General features: G+C 42.7%; 1 protein-coding gene across 1 annotated transcript in view; it reads right to left on the bottom strand.

Moving 5' to 3' along the window:
* The window catches only part of TEX9 (testis expressed 9), a 41,025-nt gene that overhangs the window by 20,556 nt on the left and 367 nt on the right, over window positions 1–20,102 (bottom strand). The window contains 5 exon segments of the mRNA XM_065412661.1: window positions 2,931–3,013; window positions 4,426–4,474; window positions 13,847–13,923; window positions 17,927–17,990; window positions 19,669–19,760. Of these exon segments, the coding sequence (XP_065268733.1) occupies window positions 2,931–3,013; window positions 4,426–4,474; window positions 13,847–13,923; window positions 17,927–17,990; window positions 19,669–19,760 (365 nt within the window).

Here is a 20,102-nt window from a genome sequence, read left to right on the forward strand (position 1 = left end):
TACATTAGTAAAAAAGATATAATGCCAAGTTTGTTCCGTTTACCAAAAAATCTTTCCTACATTCAAATTAGGTTCAAACTGGTAGCAACAAGTATCATCTACTGGCCTTCACGCCCAAGTCACTGTAGAACAGGGATGGGCAAACTTTTTGGCCCAAGGGCCACATCTGGGTATGGAAATTGTATGATGGGCCATAAATGCTCACGAAATTGGGTGTTGGGATGCAGGCTCTGGGGTGGGGCTGGGGATGAGGGGTTGGGGGTGTAGGAGGGTGCTCCGGGCTGGGACCGAAGGGTTTGGAGGGCGGGAGGGGGGAATCAGGGCTGGGGCAGGGAGTTGGGGTCAGGGGTGCAGGCTCCGGGCAGCGCTTACCTCAAGCAGCTCCCAGAAGCAGCAGCATGTCCCCACTACAGCTCCTATGCGAAGGCACAGCCACGCAGCTCTGAGCGCTGCCTTGTCCGCAGGCGCCGCCCCTGCAGCTCTCATTGGCTGTGGTTCCTGGCCAATGGGAGCTGCAGGGGCGGGGGCAGCATGCGGAGCCCCTTGGCTGCCCCTACGCATAGGAGTCAGAGGGGAGACATGCCACTGCTTCTGGGAGCGTTGCAGAGCGGGGCAAGCCCCCGACCCCACTCCCCGGCTGGAGTGCCAGAGCGGGGCAAGCCCCAGATCCCGCTCTCCAGCGGGAGATCGAGGGCCAGATTAAAACGTCTGGAGGGCCGGATGCGGCCCCTGGGCCGTTGTTTGCCCACCCCTGCTGTAGAAGGAAGAAATAAAACCCTTTGATTCAAATTCTGTGTGATAGCCATATTGTGTGCAGAGAAACTCATCTTCTTAGTGACAGGAGGCTGCAATAGCAATGATTATTTAGCCTGGAAAGGGAAGGCTTTATTAAGATATTTAAAATTACAACATAAGTGTTCCTTTTGATTAAGATAATCTATCTACATTGGTCTTCTGCCATAGACACTGTTGATCATTCTCCCCTCTCTTGGCTTCTGCAACTCTGTCTTCTTCTGCTTCCCCTCCAACCTTTCTGACCTCTTCTCTGGTATCTCCTATGGCCACTCCATGTACTCCCCTCTCACTATCAGTTGGCAATGGCATCCTTCAGAATTCTGTCATACTCATTCACTATTTCTTCTTTGGTGACCTTCATCTGTTCTAAATTCAGATTTCCAAATCCATTTTGCTTGTCCTGATTTCAGCTTCCTGTCCTATTTCACATCTACTGTATCAAATTCACTCACCCCCAAGACTGAGCTGCTAATCTCTTTTATTAATCCCTCTCTGCTCTCCTATTCCTGACAATTCTGCTATCCTCCATCTCAAGTGCACAACCTTGGTGTCGTCTTTGACTTCTTACTCTTTCCCCCTCACAGCCAGTGACTCTTGCTGTTTCATCTAATTCTACTGAAGCCCACCCCTCTCTCTGTTATACATATGCTAAAATTTACCATCTCATCCCTTGATTACTGAGATATTCCCCTTACTCTGCTCCCACCTCCATTCTATCAAAAATGCTATTTGTCCCTCTCCTGCTACTTGAAATGTCAACTGTCTCCCTCTGATGGGGTTTACAGACCCCTCACTAAGACTAAAGAAGCAGTACTGGGATAAGAAGGCCCCGCCCTTCAGCAGTTTCAGAGCATGCTCCAAATGGATGGCCTGCTTAAAAGGAGACGGATAGGGAAGGAGGGGAAAAGTGAAGGAGAGACTGGCTGCAGGCAAGTAGCCAGGCTGTAGCTTCTGGGACAGAGAGATCCATCTACAGGGGAAGAATCTGGACTCTGGGTAAGACCCAACTGAGCAGCGAAGGGCTTGACTCCCTTTTTCTTGCCTCTTCCCCACTTCTCCCTGACAAGGAGGAACAAGTGAACACTGGAAAATGAGCTAGGAACACCCCACAGACTATTTGAACTATTGAGACTGTGAGAGCAATCCTCTGCTGAGAGGGTAGCAAAGCACCATGACCATGCTACAAACTGAAGCGAGAACAGGAGGAAAAAGAGGTAGCCCTGAGGAGGTTAGTTTTTTGTACCAACCAGAGGGAACTGAGACTCTCCTCACTACTTGGGCTGGGACCTTGTGGAGTGGTAGGGCCTGGGGTCCCCAACCCTTCCCCCTCCACCTGACCAGGGGAACCCAGGGAGCACCAGGGGATGGGAGAACTGTAACTCGACCACTAGGCCTTCATATTGCTTGGCAAGGCCATCCCAAGACTCAGACTGTTGAGCCATGGGCCTGACCCCTAGGCCTGCTAGCCCCTAGTGAACCCTACTACACTCCCTTTCTAAGTTTTATACCATATCAAAAGCACTTTATAAAGAGATTAGGGCTAGTAGATTAATTTTCTCCCTACCCCCATCAATCAAAACTTCTCACAATATTAAAGTACCCTACAAATTTTGCCCCTATCTTTGCCTCTTGTCTGTCATCTTGGTGAATCTTGAGCTCAGATACCACTGTAATGGGCACACTAAAATATGTAGATAGATGCCTTTGGGACCTATGGGCCTTACTCTTCCCCTTTTTCAGCTGCAATGACTCTGAACTGCTGTGCTCAAGCGCATTCATTCCAGGTGCCTCTAGTAGAATGCTTTCCAAACCAGGACCAATAGGTAGAGATCTGCTTATTCCTCTTTCATTGAGACGAAGTTTAAATCACAGCCTTGACAAGTCCTTTGTTTTAAATTTGTGATAAGCCACAGTTTCATTGCTGTAGTGTTAACCATGGCTACTCATTAAAGATTTCCAGCTGCTTTATGTAGGCGAGCATAGAGCAGAAATAGGATTAAGTAAACTGTAAGACATTTCAGACACAAAGTATATTTGTATAAATGTGTATCAATATAAAAAAAATCAACTAAAACTATTCTCGTTTCATTACCAGAGTATAAATTTTAAATAAATGCAGTGTACAATTAATGTACCTTGAAGTTGTTCTCTTTCCCTTACTGCCAGAGTGTGGTCTGTTCTGAGCTGTGGACATGGAACCAGATTTCTTGTTTGGTTGCTAGGGGAAAAAGGTATTATCATAAATATGATCCTGACTACTGAAACCATGACACTTTTTCTAGCACAACTATTTTTCCATTTTCCTGTAGTCAAACTATGACAGTCAAAAGGAATATTTTAAACAGTCTGATTTTCAAAGCCTGAGACACCCAAGAAACTAAAACTCTTTTTGCCTAATTTGCAAATGTTTTTACTGCTACTGCATGTGCAGACTTGTTATCTGCATGTACAAGTGACTAAACACCTATTTATTTGCACACTCAAAACTGACTTGCATGTGCAGTCATGAGTATGCACAAATAAGGTACACAACTGTTACTGAGCCATTAATGTACAAACACTTCTAATGTACTACAACTAAATAAGCAAGATTATTCCACCTAGACACCAAGCTGAATCCATCATACACTTGGCTCATGAGTACAATCTCAAGTTAACAGACATTGCTGTTGACAGCGTTTGCCACCCCTTCTAAGTCACCAATGGAATTAACATATTTTTAGTCTTGCTATATCTTTCTTCTGCAGTAAAGTTACTGAGTAACTTTCTGAGCTTACTCCCAAATTAAGAGTCGCCAAGAATCAGCTTTCTTTGCTACGGTCTTTCTTAAAGGAAACACTGTGGAAACTTTAGCTGAATCCCTAAAGGATGCAATGTAGCTAAAGCTTAAGAGGCTAGTGAGTCTTTGCATTTGTTCCTGGCCTTGTTTATCCATTATTTTCTTCTCATAATATCCAGTTATTTTGCTCGTTAACTTCTTTAAGAGGACTTTAATTGAAAAATAATAGTATTGCCATTAACATTACACTGACAAGAGAAGAAATACACAGAAATGTTGTCTAAGAAAAAGGCAGTATTATAAAATTTTACGTGTCACTTTTAATCTAAGGATCTCAAAATGCTATACATACTGAAATAATAGCTCCATTTTACATAGTTTCTGGGCCATATTTTACTCCTAAGAGCTTGTCTACACTTGAAATGCTACAGCAGCACAGCTGCATCGCTATAGCACTTCAGTGTAGACACTAACTATGCTGACAGGAGGGGTTCTCCTGTCAATAGGTAATCCACCTCCCCGAGAGGCAGTAACTATGTTGAGCTAGCACTGTCTACACTGAAGGTCAGGTCAGTTGAACTATGCTGCTCTGGGGGTGTGGATTTTTCACATCCGAGTGGCATAGGTAAGCTGACAATGTTCTAGCGTAGACCAGGCCTAAGTGACTAGTGTAAGGTGACCTAGCAAGTCAGTAGCACAGCAATTTGCAAAAATAGAACCCAGGAGTCCTATCTCCCAGACTTCTGCTTTAAACACCCCATAGATTTTCACCACTTAGTACAGTTTCTAGCATGGTAGACATATCTGATCTGGTAATTCCATTAAAGAGCAAAGTTTGCGGATTTCAGTACCTTAATATGCGAAAGTGTAAGGATTGGCAGTTCAGGAGAAAGCACATCTCTGAAAAGAAAAATAAAACGAAAGTAAATTGTTTTGTAAACTCATAATAAAACAAATACTTAAAGAAAAAATATTCCAAAATGAATTGTATCAGAGGGGTAGCCGTGTTAGTCTGAATCTGTAAAAAGCAACAGAGGGTCCTGTGGCACCTTTAAGACTAACAGAAGTATTGGGAGCATAAGCTTTCGTGGGTAAGAACCTCACTTCTTCAGATGCAAGTAATGGAAATCTCCAGAGGCAGGTATAAATCAGTATGGAGATAACGAGGTTAGTTCAATCAGGGAGGGTGAGGTGCTCTGCTAGCAGTTGTCTCAACTGCTAGCAGAGCACCTCACCCTCCCTGATTGAACTAACCTCGTTATCTCCATACTGATTTATACCTGCCTCTGGAGATTTCCATTACTTGCATCTGAAGAAGTGAGGTTCTTACCCACGAAAGCTTATGCTCCCAATACTTCTGTTAGTCTTAAAGGTGCCACAGGACCCTCTGTTGCTTTTTCCAAAATGAATTGTGCGTTTTATTCTGCTGGTTCTGACATTTTACATACATCAGACCAAAACAGTAAAAGTGAACGTAAAATTGGAGAAAATGTACCAACTGCTTTTTTTACTAAAATTATTTTAATCCAATAAATCCAGTTGGTTTGGGAATTCAGTGTCTTCAATGATAAAGAATAAAAGAAGATCAAGACTAAGGGCTGATCAGTGAAAGAAAGTTTAAATAGTTTACCATGTGATAGGCTGAGATGAATTAAATTCCCAATGCATCTCTGTGGAAGCAAATAAAAAAAAAACCTGCAAATAACTTATTTATGTGATTTCTTACCCATTTCTTAAGCCTCCTTCACTGCTGATCATAAAGGGATAGAATTGTAGTCCTGACTGATCCCACACACAGGGACATAGGTTTTATTCCCCCATATATCTCACTTACACAGGATGCTCTTGGTATGGTACATCTATTTAAAGGTCATTGTTTGCATAAATAACAAAAAATGTGGTGATGCTATTCTCAGCCTCTACTCAAGAGGTCTGTTAGTAAACAACACTACTAACTAAACAGGGGAGGAGGGAGTGCTATGTGGGGATTGGTGATGATCATGTGACTTGTGGTGTTCCATGTGACTTTCCAAGACCATATTTTAAAAGTCTGTGGCTCAGTGGGCTAGGTAGGGAGTGGAGGTATCACCTACAGTTGGTCTTTCTATGGTAACAAACTTGATAAGACAGTCAGGAAACCTGGTTGAACAGAACTGTGAAAAAGCCTAGGAGGTGCATAGGGCCAGGACATCAAAAGACCCTGAGGATGGTACAATCAGAAGAAAATAACCTGGACAAAATAGCATGGCGGGAAGTTAACACTTTCACTTAGCGAACTGGGATTTCAGCAAAGGTGGGGAAAAGCCCCCATCTCCTTCTACAGCCCTCTACCAACAGGGCAAAAGGATTGCTGATCCTAGTAGGGGTCTAGAAAAGGAAGTGCAGTCCACCTTGACTGAAGACATTGTGTGGCCCTGTGAAGGTGGACCCTAAGCAATCATGGGAAGAACTGTGTGTTCTAAGGAAGGCCGGAAGATGATTTTAAACTTGTTCTGGCCCGTCCAGAAGTGGTGGAGGAATTGCATGACTTAGCCAAAGGGCTAAATCATATCAGGGATCCAACACTGCTGAGTCAGAGGACCACCAAAGGAAGAAAGTGGATGAACCCAGAGTAGGAACGCTGACGCAGATATCCCCCTTGGCTTCCAACTGGGTAAAATGATCAGATATGAATGGCCATCCACACTGTTTTGCCCTTGCTACTTCCTTATGGTAATACCCCTTCCTGGACTCCTTCTCTGCCCTGTTCCTAAATCTCTAACAGGCCTCTTCCTATCTCTATTCCACCAGCCTCTGACTATTTTCCCAGCTCTCTTTCCTTCTGCTGTGACAAGTCCAACCCTAGGCCATTCTTCCACTCCCCATCTTTCCAGCGAACCACAGGCTTTTTCTTTTATAGTCTTGGCTGGTTGCCTGACTCCCTCAGTCATACAACTCCAAACAATCCCTCCTGCAGACATTTCCAGTGTTCCTGGTCTTAAATGGACAAACCCTAAATTATGCTTGGAGACATAGCACCTGCTCTTAAAGATGCTCCCTGACTGTTACAGGCAGAAACAGAGAACCCCAAACTATTTGACCAGATATTGAGAGCTGAAAATTAGGTTACAAATTAAATAGGTTAAAAAAAAAGGAGAGTGTGCTGGCCGTAAAATGCTTTTTTTTTTTTAAATTGTTTTCAGACACATCTGCCACCTATTACTTGGTATTAAAAATTAGAGAAATTTTCTTCCCTCTGCATCTTTTTACTCCTTTTATTCCACTCTAAACCAGCTGTCACACCTGTACCTGTAAGGGCTGTCAGAGGTGTACTACCAAATACCATTTTGGACTTAAGCATGTAACAGATTTCTCCCCTGTGACTGACTAAGGGTGCTTGCCTTATGCTCTCTCCTGAAATTTCAACATGCATGTGCCACTGACTCTTCTTCTAGGAGAAGCTTAGGCTTCTCCTAAGCCAGGGGTCGGCAACGTTTGGCACGCAGCTCGCCAGGGTAAGCACCCTGGCGGGCCGGGCCAGTTTTATTTACCTGCTGACGCGGCAGGTTCGGCCGATCGCGGCCCCCACTGGCCGCGGTTCGCCGTCCCGGCCCAATGGGGGCGGCGGGAAGCGGCGCGGGCGAGCGATGTGCTGGCCGCGGCTTCTCGCCACCCCCATTGGCCCGGGACGGCGAACCGCAGCCAGTGGGGGCTGCGATCGGCCGAACCTGCCACGTCAGCAGGTAAATAAAACTGGCCCGGCCCGCCAGGGTGCTTACCCTGGCGAGCCGCGTGCCAAACGTTGCCGACCCCTGTCCTAAGCCAAACTTTCCTAACAGTAGATACTCTGTTTAAGAGCACCAAGCTGTGGCTGATCAAGGACACCTGTCACGCTCAAAGACCACTCATAGATGTTCAAGAAAAAGGCAATATCCTGTAGGTTACTGCTGAGAATATCTGTAACAAAAAAAAATGTATAAGTTTGTGGGTGCATGTTGTTTGGTATTTTGTTTTTTGCTCTAAATACATGATTGTTGCAGATAAATGGTCCATGTTGAGATGCAGCTATTCTCTTCACAAAAACCATTTATCTTCTACCTGAAGCAGTATCAAACAGAGGAGGGTCATGTCTCATGCTGTACTACTTATCAGTAAAAACATAGTGCAATTGAACAAATAGTAATCAGAGCTGTAGGAACACAGCAGGATTCTGTAAGCAAAAGATTGGTGTCCAATTTACACATTTTAGAAGGAAATAAGATCTTTATTTCCCCCCCAAGAAAAGAACTTTTTTAATATACAATCTGTCTGCTGTTTATGAAACCCCTCTGTTATACCCCGTTTACTCTACAGGATTTGGTATGCCAGCGAGATCAATGTCAACTACAGTAAACTGCAATTTTTAGCAGGATCCTAAACTTTGAGCACTCTGTCTCAGAGTCCAATACTTTTATTCTTGTGGCACAGGAATGTGGGCAAACTACAGCCCATGAGCTGTTTTAAGCCGGCCTGCAAGCCGCGCCATGCGGCTCGGCCCCGCTCCGGCCGGGGCGCTGGGTCGGGGGCCACACCACACAGTTCGGCCCCGCTCTGGCACCCGGCTGGGGCCAGACCACGCGGCTCGGCCCCACTCCGGCGCTCCAGCCAGGGCGCTGGGTCGGGGGCAGGACCACGCGGCTCGGCCCCGCTCCGGCCAGGGCGCTGGGTTGGGGGCCGAACCACGTGTCTCTGCCTCGCTCTGGCGTTCCAGCTGGTGCGCATGGTCAGGGGCCACACCACGCAGCTCTCAGAAGCTGTGGCATGGCCCCACTCCGGCTCCTACACGCTCCAATGGGAGCTGCAGGGGCAGTGTCTGTGGATGGGGCAGGGTACAGAGCCGCCTGGCCGCGCCTCCGCATAGGAGCTGGAGAAGGAACATGCCATTGCTTCCGGGAGCTGCTTGAGGTAAGCGCCGCACAGAACCTGTGCCCCCTGAGCCTCTCCCCATGCCCCAACCCCCTGCCCCAGCTCTGATCCCCCTCCCGCTCTCCAAACCCCTCAATCCCAGCCCGGAGCGCTCTCCTGCACCCCAAACCTCTCAGCCCCACCCCAGAGCCCACACTCCCAGCCGGAACCTGCACCCCTTCCCGCACCCCTGCCCCAGCCCTTATCCCGCACCCTCCAAACCCCTCGGTCCCAGCCCAGAGCACCCTCCTACACCCCAAACTCCTCATCCCCAGCCCCACCCCAGAGCCCACACCCCAAACCCCAATTTTGTGAGCATTCATGGCCTGCCATACAATTTATGTTCCCCGATGTGGCCGTCGGGCCAAAAAGTTTACCCACCCCTGTGCTATTACATACCAATCCTTTTTATAGTGTCTTTCATCAGTAGAGCTGAAAATAATTGTCAGAAAACAAAAACCTATACAGTTGTTATACCCATTTTATAGCCAGAGAAACAGACTCAGAAAGATTAAAGTGTGGCCAGAATAGGACTATGAAAATATTTTGCACAACATATCTGCTCCTTGTGTTCAGAATTATATCTGCTTATTTTATTGACAAATCAACATCTTACTATTCTTCTTAAATACAGGAGAAATGCAGCTTTGGAAAAAGAAAATGGATTCTTTTCTGGGTCATGAGTCATCTGGTATAGTGTAGACACACATTAAATGCAAATTTTGAAGAAAGTAAACACTAAGCTTAATATGTGTTATAATTGTTACTAATTACATCTTAAAGTAAAAAAAATCCACTTTACTTTTCACTACTTATGCTTCTTATTTTTTCCATTTATCTCCACATGGCTAATGAAAATCCACTAAATCAGTTTTACTTCCAGGTTCTTAGTGCTGCAATATTTGCATTTCAGCCACTGGAGTAGATTAAAACATTGATAAAGTCATTTTTAAACAAACAAGTGAATAGTTCAACTGCAGGCTTATAAAAATTTATTTTCATAATACTTAAATTTTACACCAAAGTTAACTGCACTCCCTTAATTTTATATTTTGAGGTTTAGAAAACACCTCGGTTTGGATAAAGGTTCAGGTCAGTTCTTACCACCTCTACCTCCATTTGGTTACCTCTAATCCAGACAGAAACAGATCTCTATGCTCACCCTACACTAACATTGGGAACTACACTCATATTCAAACCTCCCTATTCACAAACACAAGTGTTATCTGCACAATGCTCTAGATACTGTTAATCCAAGGAACTGGAAAGTCCTTCCAAACATGTTTTCTGACTAAGATTTTTGTTTGTTTGTTTTTTTACAGTTGTGATCTAGATACCTCAGGGGGCTATTCGTGCTGCTAGTATCATATGATTACAGACTGGGGATCTCTTTTGCGGGTGGCAACAGACACAGAGAACAGATAGTCTTCCTACCCAGTTTTCCTCCTATTCCCATCCTATTGGCTAGCTACAATCACTGAGGGAAGGGTAGGATTCATGCCCTCCTCCACAGCTGCTGACAAAATATTCCATTACATATTGCTTACAGAAATATTAAAATGCAACACTTCTATTCTTGGGAAAACAAGAGCATCCCTTTCATCAGCATGTGAATTTGTTCCTAACACCTCTGTACTTAGGCATTCTGACCTAAAATTCAATTTGTTTGCTAAAGTGTTCAAATCTATTTAATTTTAAAGGCACTGTTCATTTCCCCATGTTTGCCTGCCACCCTGTTCGTTTGTTTGTTTGTTTTTTAATCCTTAAGAAATGAAGATTGTATAAGTCATTTGAGATGTGAAATTAAAGTGTTAAGCCTGAAAAGGTTCACAAATAAGTACCTAGGCTGGTGGTCACATCAAAATAGCAGCAAATGTTTACAATCGCTTTCCTGCACATAAACGTGAGGTGCGCGTGCATGAGCGAATCCTTTGTGTTCGCTAATCCTATTCAAAGCCTATAGTATGCCTAGCCATGCGCGCACACCCAGTGCCCACCCCTGCGTGCCTGGCCATGCCCTGAAGAGTGAAAGTGTAAACAAAAGCTGGTCCTTTAGAGTAAACACCATAGTTGCTTTGTTTCTCAATGTAAAATATTAATAACTTGGAGGAAAAGAGACTATGCTATAAAATACTTCAGAATCATCTTGAGGTAGATTTAAAGAAATGCACCTAGCCTCACTTTAGTGTCCCTTTAACTTAATAAAACATTTGCTTTAAAAAAGCAAGGATTTTTTGCTTCAGTATCTTTTTCATTAAACTCCTCTGCCCATTATTTAATTGCATTCCATCCTTAACCTGTTTTTTCTCCTGGATTCTGTATCTGTCAAAAGACTAAGAATGACCACTAGAAAAAAAAAATACAGAAAAGAACACAGCCTCTCTCAAATGCCTAACTAGTGCTGTCTGCCTCCTTTTACCATTTGTTAACTCCATTTTTCGAATTATAATATGTACCCCTCTTGTTTCCCCCCCACCCCCAAAAAGCCACACACTGAAATAATTTGGTACAGAGAAATACACTGTGAGTTAAAGACAACCCCTTTTGAAGGGCAATGGATGCTCATCCTAGGGTAATCAGTGTGTCCAACTACCTAGTTTTTATAACTTCCATCTTCTAATGGCTATCAATAGCTTATAATTTTTTCACTACAGTCTGGAGTTTTCTCTTTTTCAGCTAAAAGTTCACTGGACATACAAACAGTGGTTGCCTTAAAAGCTTTTCAATTACTTATGTAATTGACAGGTCAACTGTATCTTAGAGATTCCTAGCCAGAGTTCCTCCTCTTTCCCCAACCCCTTTTAGGCTATGTCTAGACTACATACCACTGGCAGCAGCATGTAGAGTACATGTAGCTATGAAAAGCAGGCTGCATCCACGCTGCATTGTACAGCTAAATGTCAGTAAAACACTCTGGCAGAGGGGAGGCAGTGAGCAAAGCCTTCAGCAGATATCCACTGCCAGAGCCTTTCACTGAAGCGGGCAAATGGCTCCAGCGACAGGGAGCTAATGGAGTCTTTTCTCAATGCCTCCCCACTGCCAGAACCTTTCCTTGCTGGGGAAAGTTTTTTTTGTAGTCGGGAAAGGCTACAGCAGCAGAGAGGCAGCGGGACACTATGCTGCTAAAAATAGCAGTGCATGGCTTAGGCAAGTAGAGAACACAGAGGTATGTACTCACACACATACCCACAAACTTCAGGTGTAGCTTTACTCTACTTATCTAAGCCACACCCCACACAAGCAACCAACATAGGTATGTCAACACAACTCTTAGCATAGACACAGTGATGCTGGCAAAAAAGAATTATTTTTCCACGATAAGGTGTGTGTGTGTGTGTCTGTGTGTGTGTCTGTGTGTGTGGTTTGCCACTATATCTCTACCAGTACCTCTATTCCAGCAAACCCCTTCGGGTATAAACAAGGACTAAGTGCCTCCCTTATTCACTTCTCTGATTTAGAGCTATATGGTCATGAGTAGCAATCAAATCAAAATCTCTGGCAAACTAATTTCCCAATCAGAGCTCAACATTTGAAGCAGTTTGACACTGCATTTTCACTATCCTTTCAAGATCAGCAGCAACATAAACTTGAAATTTTATCAGTTTGGGGAGGTGAGTTGATAAACCATCTCCAATACCTCTTCAATCTAACCACTATTTCTAATGACACTCCTATGTAACATACATCTGACTAAATAAACAGCATAGTTAATTGTAAACTCTGGAGTTAGCTGGTGTACACATATGGAGCCCAAACATATGCTGTAGTAGAATATAATGCCTGCTGTTATAATGTAATGACACACATTCCACAGGGTGCCAGCTGGATGTCTCTCTGTTTAGGTCTCTGGCATAAGCATTTCCAGTCCTAGAGGCTTCTAGATCATGCCTTTGTTGATGTAATTGGCTGAGAACAGGCTAAATCTTTACAGTTATGAATTTCTTTGGTATGTGTTAACTCGAGTTATGTTCTTATACACATCAATCACCACGGTGCCCAGCAGTTTAGCTATAACACTTTCAACAGCACTAAGTTGCTCCTTTAGCACCCAAAGAAGAGCATTATATTGCTCAATTATCAGTGTGCTGTCTGTCACTGAAAGTAGCTCTCCTACCCCCATACTTCTAAACTCCAGAGAGTCAGTGGGGGAGTGTGTGAAAGAGCAAAGGAGTGAGAGGGAGCTGCCCTGCAGGAGACTTGAAGCCTAGAGCAGGCTTGCTAAATGAGCCAACCAGAGAGACCTGGTGCGGGGGGAAGCAGGAGATGAAGCAGTTCCAAGGAGAGGGAATGGGACTGACTCTGAAGCCACAATGGAGACAGCTTGGGCAGGGCAACTGTAAACTGATGAGAGACTGAAGAAACACGTTTCCCTCCCCCAGGCTCTGACAAAAGAGCCATGCCCTGGAACAGATTTTTGGAACTGAGAATTTCCCTTTTTAAGTTTGTTTAAGGACCCCTCCCCCCCCCCCCCCAACATGAGCCTGAACAGGCTGTGTGTTAGTGAGACAAGCTTTCATAAAGCTTCTTGGACTCTCTTTTTTGAAGGAAACTGCCTCCCCAGATCCTTCCAGGAGGGTAGGTGCTGAGGTCAGGCAGGGAGGAGACATGTCACTCCTCCCTCACCCTCCTACAGAGGGTATCCTAAAATTCTTTCTAAATCTGGCATTCTGCATAATGAAATGGCTATTGCTATTTCACTTTATCAGGCATGGCTTATGTTTGGTCCCTCCTCATCCTCATAGTGATGAAGCACTGCATCCCTACTTTGCTCTAGATTGAGCCATCTTTTTGTTCAAATAAAGAACAAAGCAGAAGTCCTTTAGAGGCCAGCAATACCGCTACTTAATAAGCTAGAGGGATAGCTGCTGAGCAACCTGACAAAATTACTCTCTGAAGCTTACTGTTCAAAGACTACGTGCAATATAGGAACCTGACCCTGCAAACTCTTATTCAGGGTTTCTCAAACAGGGGTCGCCGCTTGTGTAGGGAAAGGCCCTGGCGGGCTGGGCCGGTTTGTTTACCTGCCGAGTCCCTCAGCCCGCGCCGCTTCCAGCAGCTCCCATTGGCCCGGAGCAGCAAACCGCGGCCAGCGGGAGCCGCGATCGGCCGGACCTGCAGACGGGGCAGGTAAACAAACCAGCCCGGCCCACCGGGGGCTTTCCCTACACAAGCGGCGACCCCTGTTTTAGAAACCCTGCTCTTATTTACATTAGTGCTCCTTATTTCTACAAGCAGGCCCATGGAAGTCAAGTGAATTACTCATGCAAGTCAGGGTTTGCAGAATCAAATCCAAAGACTCCATACCCATTACAGACAGCCAATAATATTTTGGAATTTCAAAGCATTTACCTCAGTTGCTTGTCATCATCTTCACACAATTTAACCTGTGTTGAAACTGGTATTGATAGTATCTCTTGTTGATCTCTCTTTAATAAGGAAAGAAAGTTTTCCATTACAGGAAAATACTGTTGGTACCATACAATCAATAATTAGCAAGCATCACAAAAATCAAAAGTACTGTTGCTTTCCACACTTGAGAGACAGAAACAAAGAGGGTAGTAGGTAGGATAACTTATCCCTCTCAAATCCAGAGAGGAAAGGTTAAGCCTAAAATATCACTGACAGCCTCAAGTGTTCTTCCACTGCAAAGCAGGTATTTAGCTTTTGCTCATGTGAAATCTTTCTACCTATATTAAAATAACCTGGGGAAACTGTAGGTGTACCTTTGCGTCCTATGCACATGTTGTAGAACATACAATAATGCACAGTCAATGAACAAACTTCCTATTTTCCAGATTATGCAAAAGAAATAACCAGTCTTTCTAATTTAAAATATTTACATTCTCCCAATTCTATCCAAATAAATAAAACACTGACACGTTTTTTTTAAGACATCAGTTTAGCCAGAGACATTCAGAACTTGTAAATCATTTTTCTTTGAAGTTTCTAGACTGTTGGCTGGAATACTGAGTCCATGAAAAACATCCAATATCTGCTTCTTTCAAACAAACACTGGGTTCTTACACACACACACACACACACCCCAACATGCCAGTACAAGCCATGTGGTATTTTCATCCCTTATTTATTTTTATTCTTGCTTTAAGTGTCTTAACTACTGGGGGAAATGTTACCTGCAAGTTTGCACATCTATGGAATTGTTGTTGTTGTCATTGTTTTAAGCAATATTCATAAGGGGAGATTGAACTATATACAGAAAACTTACTAGTCAAAAGCAGTGTTAGATTACTGAGGCAACACAGCTTCCTTCCACCAAGGAGGTTTCTGTGGACACTTGCACATCTGATGTTTAGCACTTGGAAAATGTATGTATTGAAGAGCATGTAGCTAATTTTACAGATTTCTTTGTAGGGCATGAGATTTTTGGGACCATGATGCTACTTTGATCTCGGTGGGTGGGCTTCAATATTTGAAGGGGAGAAGGAATGGACTTGAAAGCTTTGTTGAAGGTGATGGATTTGAAGGCTTTCTTGCCCCCAAACTACTAGATGATACAGGGACTAAGTTTTCCTTAACTTTTTGGTTCTTCAGAGCCCTCCTGCCACAATTTCTCCTTTGGGAGAGATGGCTTCACACAAAAAGGAGGCAAGCTATCACTTGAGCCCTGCACAACTGTTTGCCTTTGGACCAAAGGCTACATATGTTCTTAGGATCATTGTGCCTTAAAACATGGAAAACTGATCAATTGATAGTGCTCCTAACTCTGATTCTTCCGCCGGATATGATGGCCACTAAATGCCACCTTTATAGATACAGAGAACTATGTAATGGTTTAAAAGGATGCTTACTCACACTTCCAGGCTTGGATTTAGGTCCCAAGGGGGAACCTGAGCACCAGAGGAGACCTTCTAATTTCTGCTGCTCTGAGGAGTCTTTTGATGTCCATATTCTTTCTTTTCCTGGGTCTTAAATCTAGCTATCTTGGAGAAATTCTACAACACGAGATATTGTAGTCAGCTTTGGTCTGGTTGAGTTTTACCCACACGGTTTTTGATCTTATGCCACATAAGGAAATACAGCCAGTTGGCAGATTTATTTTTTGAAGAAAGAAAAACAGATGGCACTTTGAATGCCTCTTTCAGCTGCTTCTTTTCAGAAACCAGATAGCTAGGCTCAGTTTGTCAGTGTCCAGGTGAGCTACTGGAATAGGTGATACCTAGTGGGTATGAAGATTGGTGATTGCAATAATTGTGCAGTGGCTTCAAGAACTATGGACTTCTGCATATGACTTTAGCTTTTTCTCTTTTTGATATGGATTGCAATACTGTAAGTAATTGGGGGAATATGCCTATTTGCTGTCTAAGTTACTGCTTGAACAAGCCTGATTTGTTTCTTAAGGTTGAGATTTTATGATTCTCTTTTGATGCAAATAAGAATATTGTCTGTTGCCAGTCTTCAGTCTGCCTGGTCCAGATCCTGTTGACTGCCTTATTAAAGGAATACTTTTTGCTTTAAACAAGTTCCTTTGTTATTAACAACACTATTACTAATTATGCTATTTACTGTTTGTATTTCTCTCAACTTGGACAATGCAAATCAATCAAGTCAGTTTCACTTATTTATAATTAATTTCACTGTAAGGTATCACTGCTGCAATGGCTAGGTTTCAAACATTGAAATGTAATGTTTATTTAAGATGTGGATTTCCCCCTCCCGAAGAATGGTGTGGATATGCTTCTGTTGGCTTGGGGTAGGGCTGTCAAGTGATTAAAAAGATTAATCGTGTGATTAATCGCACGGTTAAACAATAATAGAATACCATTTATTTAAATACTTTTGGATGTTTTCTACGTTTTCAAATATATTGATTTCAATTACAACACAATACAAAGCGTACAGTGCTTACTTTATATTTATTTTTGATTGAAAGTATTTGCACTGTAAAAAAAAAAAAAGTATTTTTCAATTCACCTAATACAAGTACTGTAGTGCAATCTCTATCATAAAAGTTGGACTTACAAATGTAGAATTATGTAAAAAAAAAACTGCATTCAAAAATAAAACAATGTAAAATTTTAGAGCCTACAAGTCCTCTCAGTCCTACTTCTTGTTCAGCCAATCGCTCAGACAAACAAGTTGGTTTACATTTGCAGGAAATAATGCTGCCCGCTTCTTGTTTACAATGTCATCTGAAAGTGAGAACAGGCATTCTCATGGCACAGTTGTAGCTGGCGTCGCAAGATATTTACATGCCAGATGCACTAAAGATTCATATGTCCCTTCATGCTTCAGCCACCATTCCAGGGGACATGCGTCCATGCTGATGATGGGTTCTGCTCGATAACAATCCAAAACAGTGCGGACAAACGCATGTTCATTTTCATTATCTGAGTCAGAAGCTACCAGCAGAAGGTTGATTTTCTTTTTAGATGCTTCGGGTTCTGTAGTTTCCACATCGGAGCGTTGCTCTTTTAAGACTTCTGAATGCATGCTCCACACCTCATCCTTCTCAGATTTTCGAAGGCACTTCACATTCTTAAACCTTGGGTCGAGTGCTATAGCTTTCTTTAGAAATCTCACATTGGTACCGTCTTTGCGTTTTGTCAAATCTGCAGTGAAAGTGTTCTTAAAATGAACAATATGTGCTGGGTCATCATCCAAGACAGCTATAACATGAAATATATGGCAGAATGAAGGTAAAACAAAGCCGGGGACATACAATTCTCCCCCAAGGAGTTCAGTCACAAATTTAATGAACACTTTTTTTTTTTTTTTAAACAAGCATTGTCAGCATGGAAGAATGTCCTCTGGAATGATGGCCGAAGCACGAAGGGGCATACAAATGTTTAGCACTACAATATTTGTATGAGGTGAATTGAAAAATACTATTTCTTTTGTTTATCATTTTTATAGTGCAAATATTTGTAATCAAAAATAATATACACTTTGATTTCGATTACACAGAAGATTACAATATATGAAAATATAGAAAAACATCCAAAATATTTAATAAACAATAGAATACCAATTGAAATTTAACAGTGCGATTAAAACTGCGATTAATCGCAAATAATTTTTTTGAGTTAATCATGTGAGTTAACTGTGATTAATCGACAACCCTAGTTTGGGGTTGTTTTTGTTTCTTTGTTTTTAAAAAAGTAAATTTGGGCCAAATTCAAGTATCCCTTTAATTTTGCTTTGCTGTAGCTTGGGAACATTTTAAGCAACCACAAAGGCACTCCAGCTCCTGCAGACTCAGAAGCTAGCACTGCAAAAGTTCATATTCAACTTGTATTAAGAAAGATTTTTTTAAATAAAAAAGCTTAAGTTCTGCAGAAATAGATGACTTATGTCCAACTTGCCCATGAAAGCTTCCTACCTCCTGTAGCCAGAGAATTTTTTCAAGAATTGACACTTTGTGCACGTGAACTACGTTTGCATTATGTAATATAGCCTAAATTTACTCACTATTACTTCTTCAGCCTGACGCACCAACTCTGCTGTTTTTGCCTCTAATTCTGCATTCAGTCGCCTGAGACAATAAGATAGCTTTGTTATTAAGTTTACCTGAAGAGTTTAAAGGAAATAAATTTTAAATGGAATCTCTGCAGTCTGGCAGTACACAAACATTGAATAATCACTCACGTCTACAAAGCAGTATCAAATACTTACAGGTTCCTTTATAGTGGGAAGTAGTAACATCTTACCTATTTCTGTGTTAACAGACTGATGTCATATATGCAGTCTGCCTTTTAGATACATATGTATTTTAATTCCCTAAACCCCACCCAGGGTAATACTTTCCTACAATAAAAGTAAAATAGCTAATTATTTTTTAAGTTCAACTTATTTCACTTTTACACATCTAAAGGAAAAAAGCTTTTGCAGTGCTTTTATTCCAGTCAGTTGAACTTTTCTGCATTAGAAAATGTAATGCTCTGTTGGGCACAAGTTAAACGGATTATCTTAAATTGTCCTTCTCCCCTTAAAAAAACCCAAATACACAATGCAAAATTTCTATTCCATTGTGCTACTAGATTTTCCTTTTAGAATAAGACTAATTATTACATTAATTGTTGCAGCAGAGTGAAAAAGCTATTCAAGTTGCAACCCAAAGCCAGAAAATACAACACAATCATGTATTAGAACAAGTCAGTACAATCAAAATGTGTGGAGAAGACACATCTCTGCTTTTTCAGACACCACTTTTTATTATACTTTATGTCGCTCAACACTTATAAACATTTTTAATTAAAATCTACATAGGTAGAGCTGACAGCAAGCATGAGAAATGACGCTGGCATTCTGTGGAAATAGTATTATGTGATTATATAATTGAAGACTGTATCATTACACATATGCACAAGGGGGAGAAAGGGTGAATTAAGGTTTCATGGGCAACCTTAGTTCCAACATTACCTAACTTTTGAGTGCTTAACTTTTGAAACCTTAACATTATTTTAATGTACGGAGGGCTTTTTTTTAATGTAATATAAAGTTGTCTTACCAGATGTATCATCACATATCCCTAACAGATAATAGGGAGAGAGAGAGAGAGAGCAGACACCTAGGAGGGGAGTTTATTGAAAGAGGGTGGGTTCTGCCCTTCAGCTAGAAATGTCTTAGATTTAAAAAGTTAACAGCAATTTTTAACTTTTTAAAACAAAGTTTTGAGCACTTTAAAGGAACTTTCATATTCTAAAGTCATCGCATCTTTTTAACAATGGTGAGTTCAAGATGCAGCTTTAAAAAAAGGGGGGGAGGGGGGGAATCAAACTCCTAAACTAACCTACCTACACTGAGGCCTAGTACAGTGAAAATGTTTAAGCTGTAGCTTTTGTGTAAGATGCCAATAGGGAGAGGGGAGGTGTCAGAGCACTAGTTAGCAAGAATCATCATTTCTTCCATGACCAGATATCCTGATGAAAACGGTACTCTTAATACTTCTGGCCATAACTGTTTGGTAAGGACAGTTGGGCCTGTGGATTTGGGTAGCTCTGAATTGAATGTGGGTCTGTTAAGAGCCAGAGAGGCCATCCAACAAAGAAGAACCGTGCTGGGGTACCCTAAAAACCCAGTAACGATCCTGAAAGTGCTGGAGCATTTGCCTTGTCCAATTTGATCAATCCATTCTGAACACAGTATTTTACTGGTATCAAAATAGGGTCAAGGGAGCATCTCTCCTCCTTGCATCACAGTTCTGTTCTTACTTGTACTCCTCCTCCTTAGCCAGGAAGTCTCCATGCATCAAAGTCTTCTTTGGCATGGCAGGATGGGGCAGGATCCTGTGGGATTTCCGCACCTGTAGAGAGCAGGACAGGTGAGGCATCCCTCCTTAGCATACTGGATCACACCTCACCCCCTGGATACTCTCCCCACCCCGTCTGACCCCTAATCTGCCCAGTCCCACCCCCCAAAACCCCAGTCGACTCCCCAGACATCCCTGGGTCTGAACCCCTAAGCACCCAGACACCCCGCCACAACCCTGATCGACGTCCCCTCCCCCAAGTCTGGCCCCCAACTACCCCAGACACTACCACACACTCTGATCGCCTCCCCCGGGTCTGATCCCCTAGGCCGCCTAGACACCCCCCTCCCCCAACCCTTAATCCGATCAACTCCCCCCGCCTCCTTTTCGTCTGGG

Source organism: Emys orbicularis, chromosome 10, assembly GCF_028017835.1.
Source record: "Emys orbicularis isolate rEmyOrb1 chromosome 10, rEmyOrb1.hap1, whole genome shotgun sequence".
Classification (NCBI taxonomy): domain Eukaryota; kingdom Metazoa; phylum Chordata; order Testudines; family Emydidae; genus Emys; species Emys orbicularis.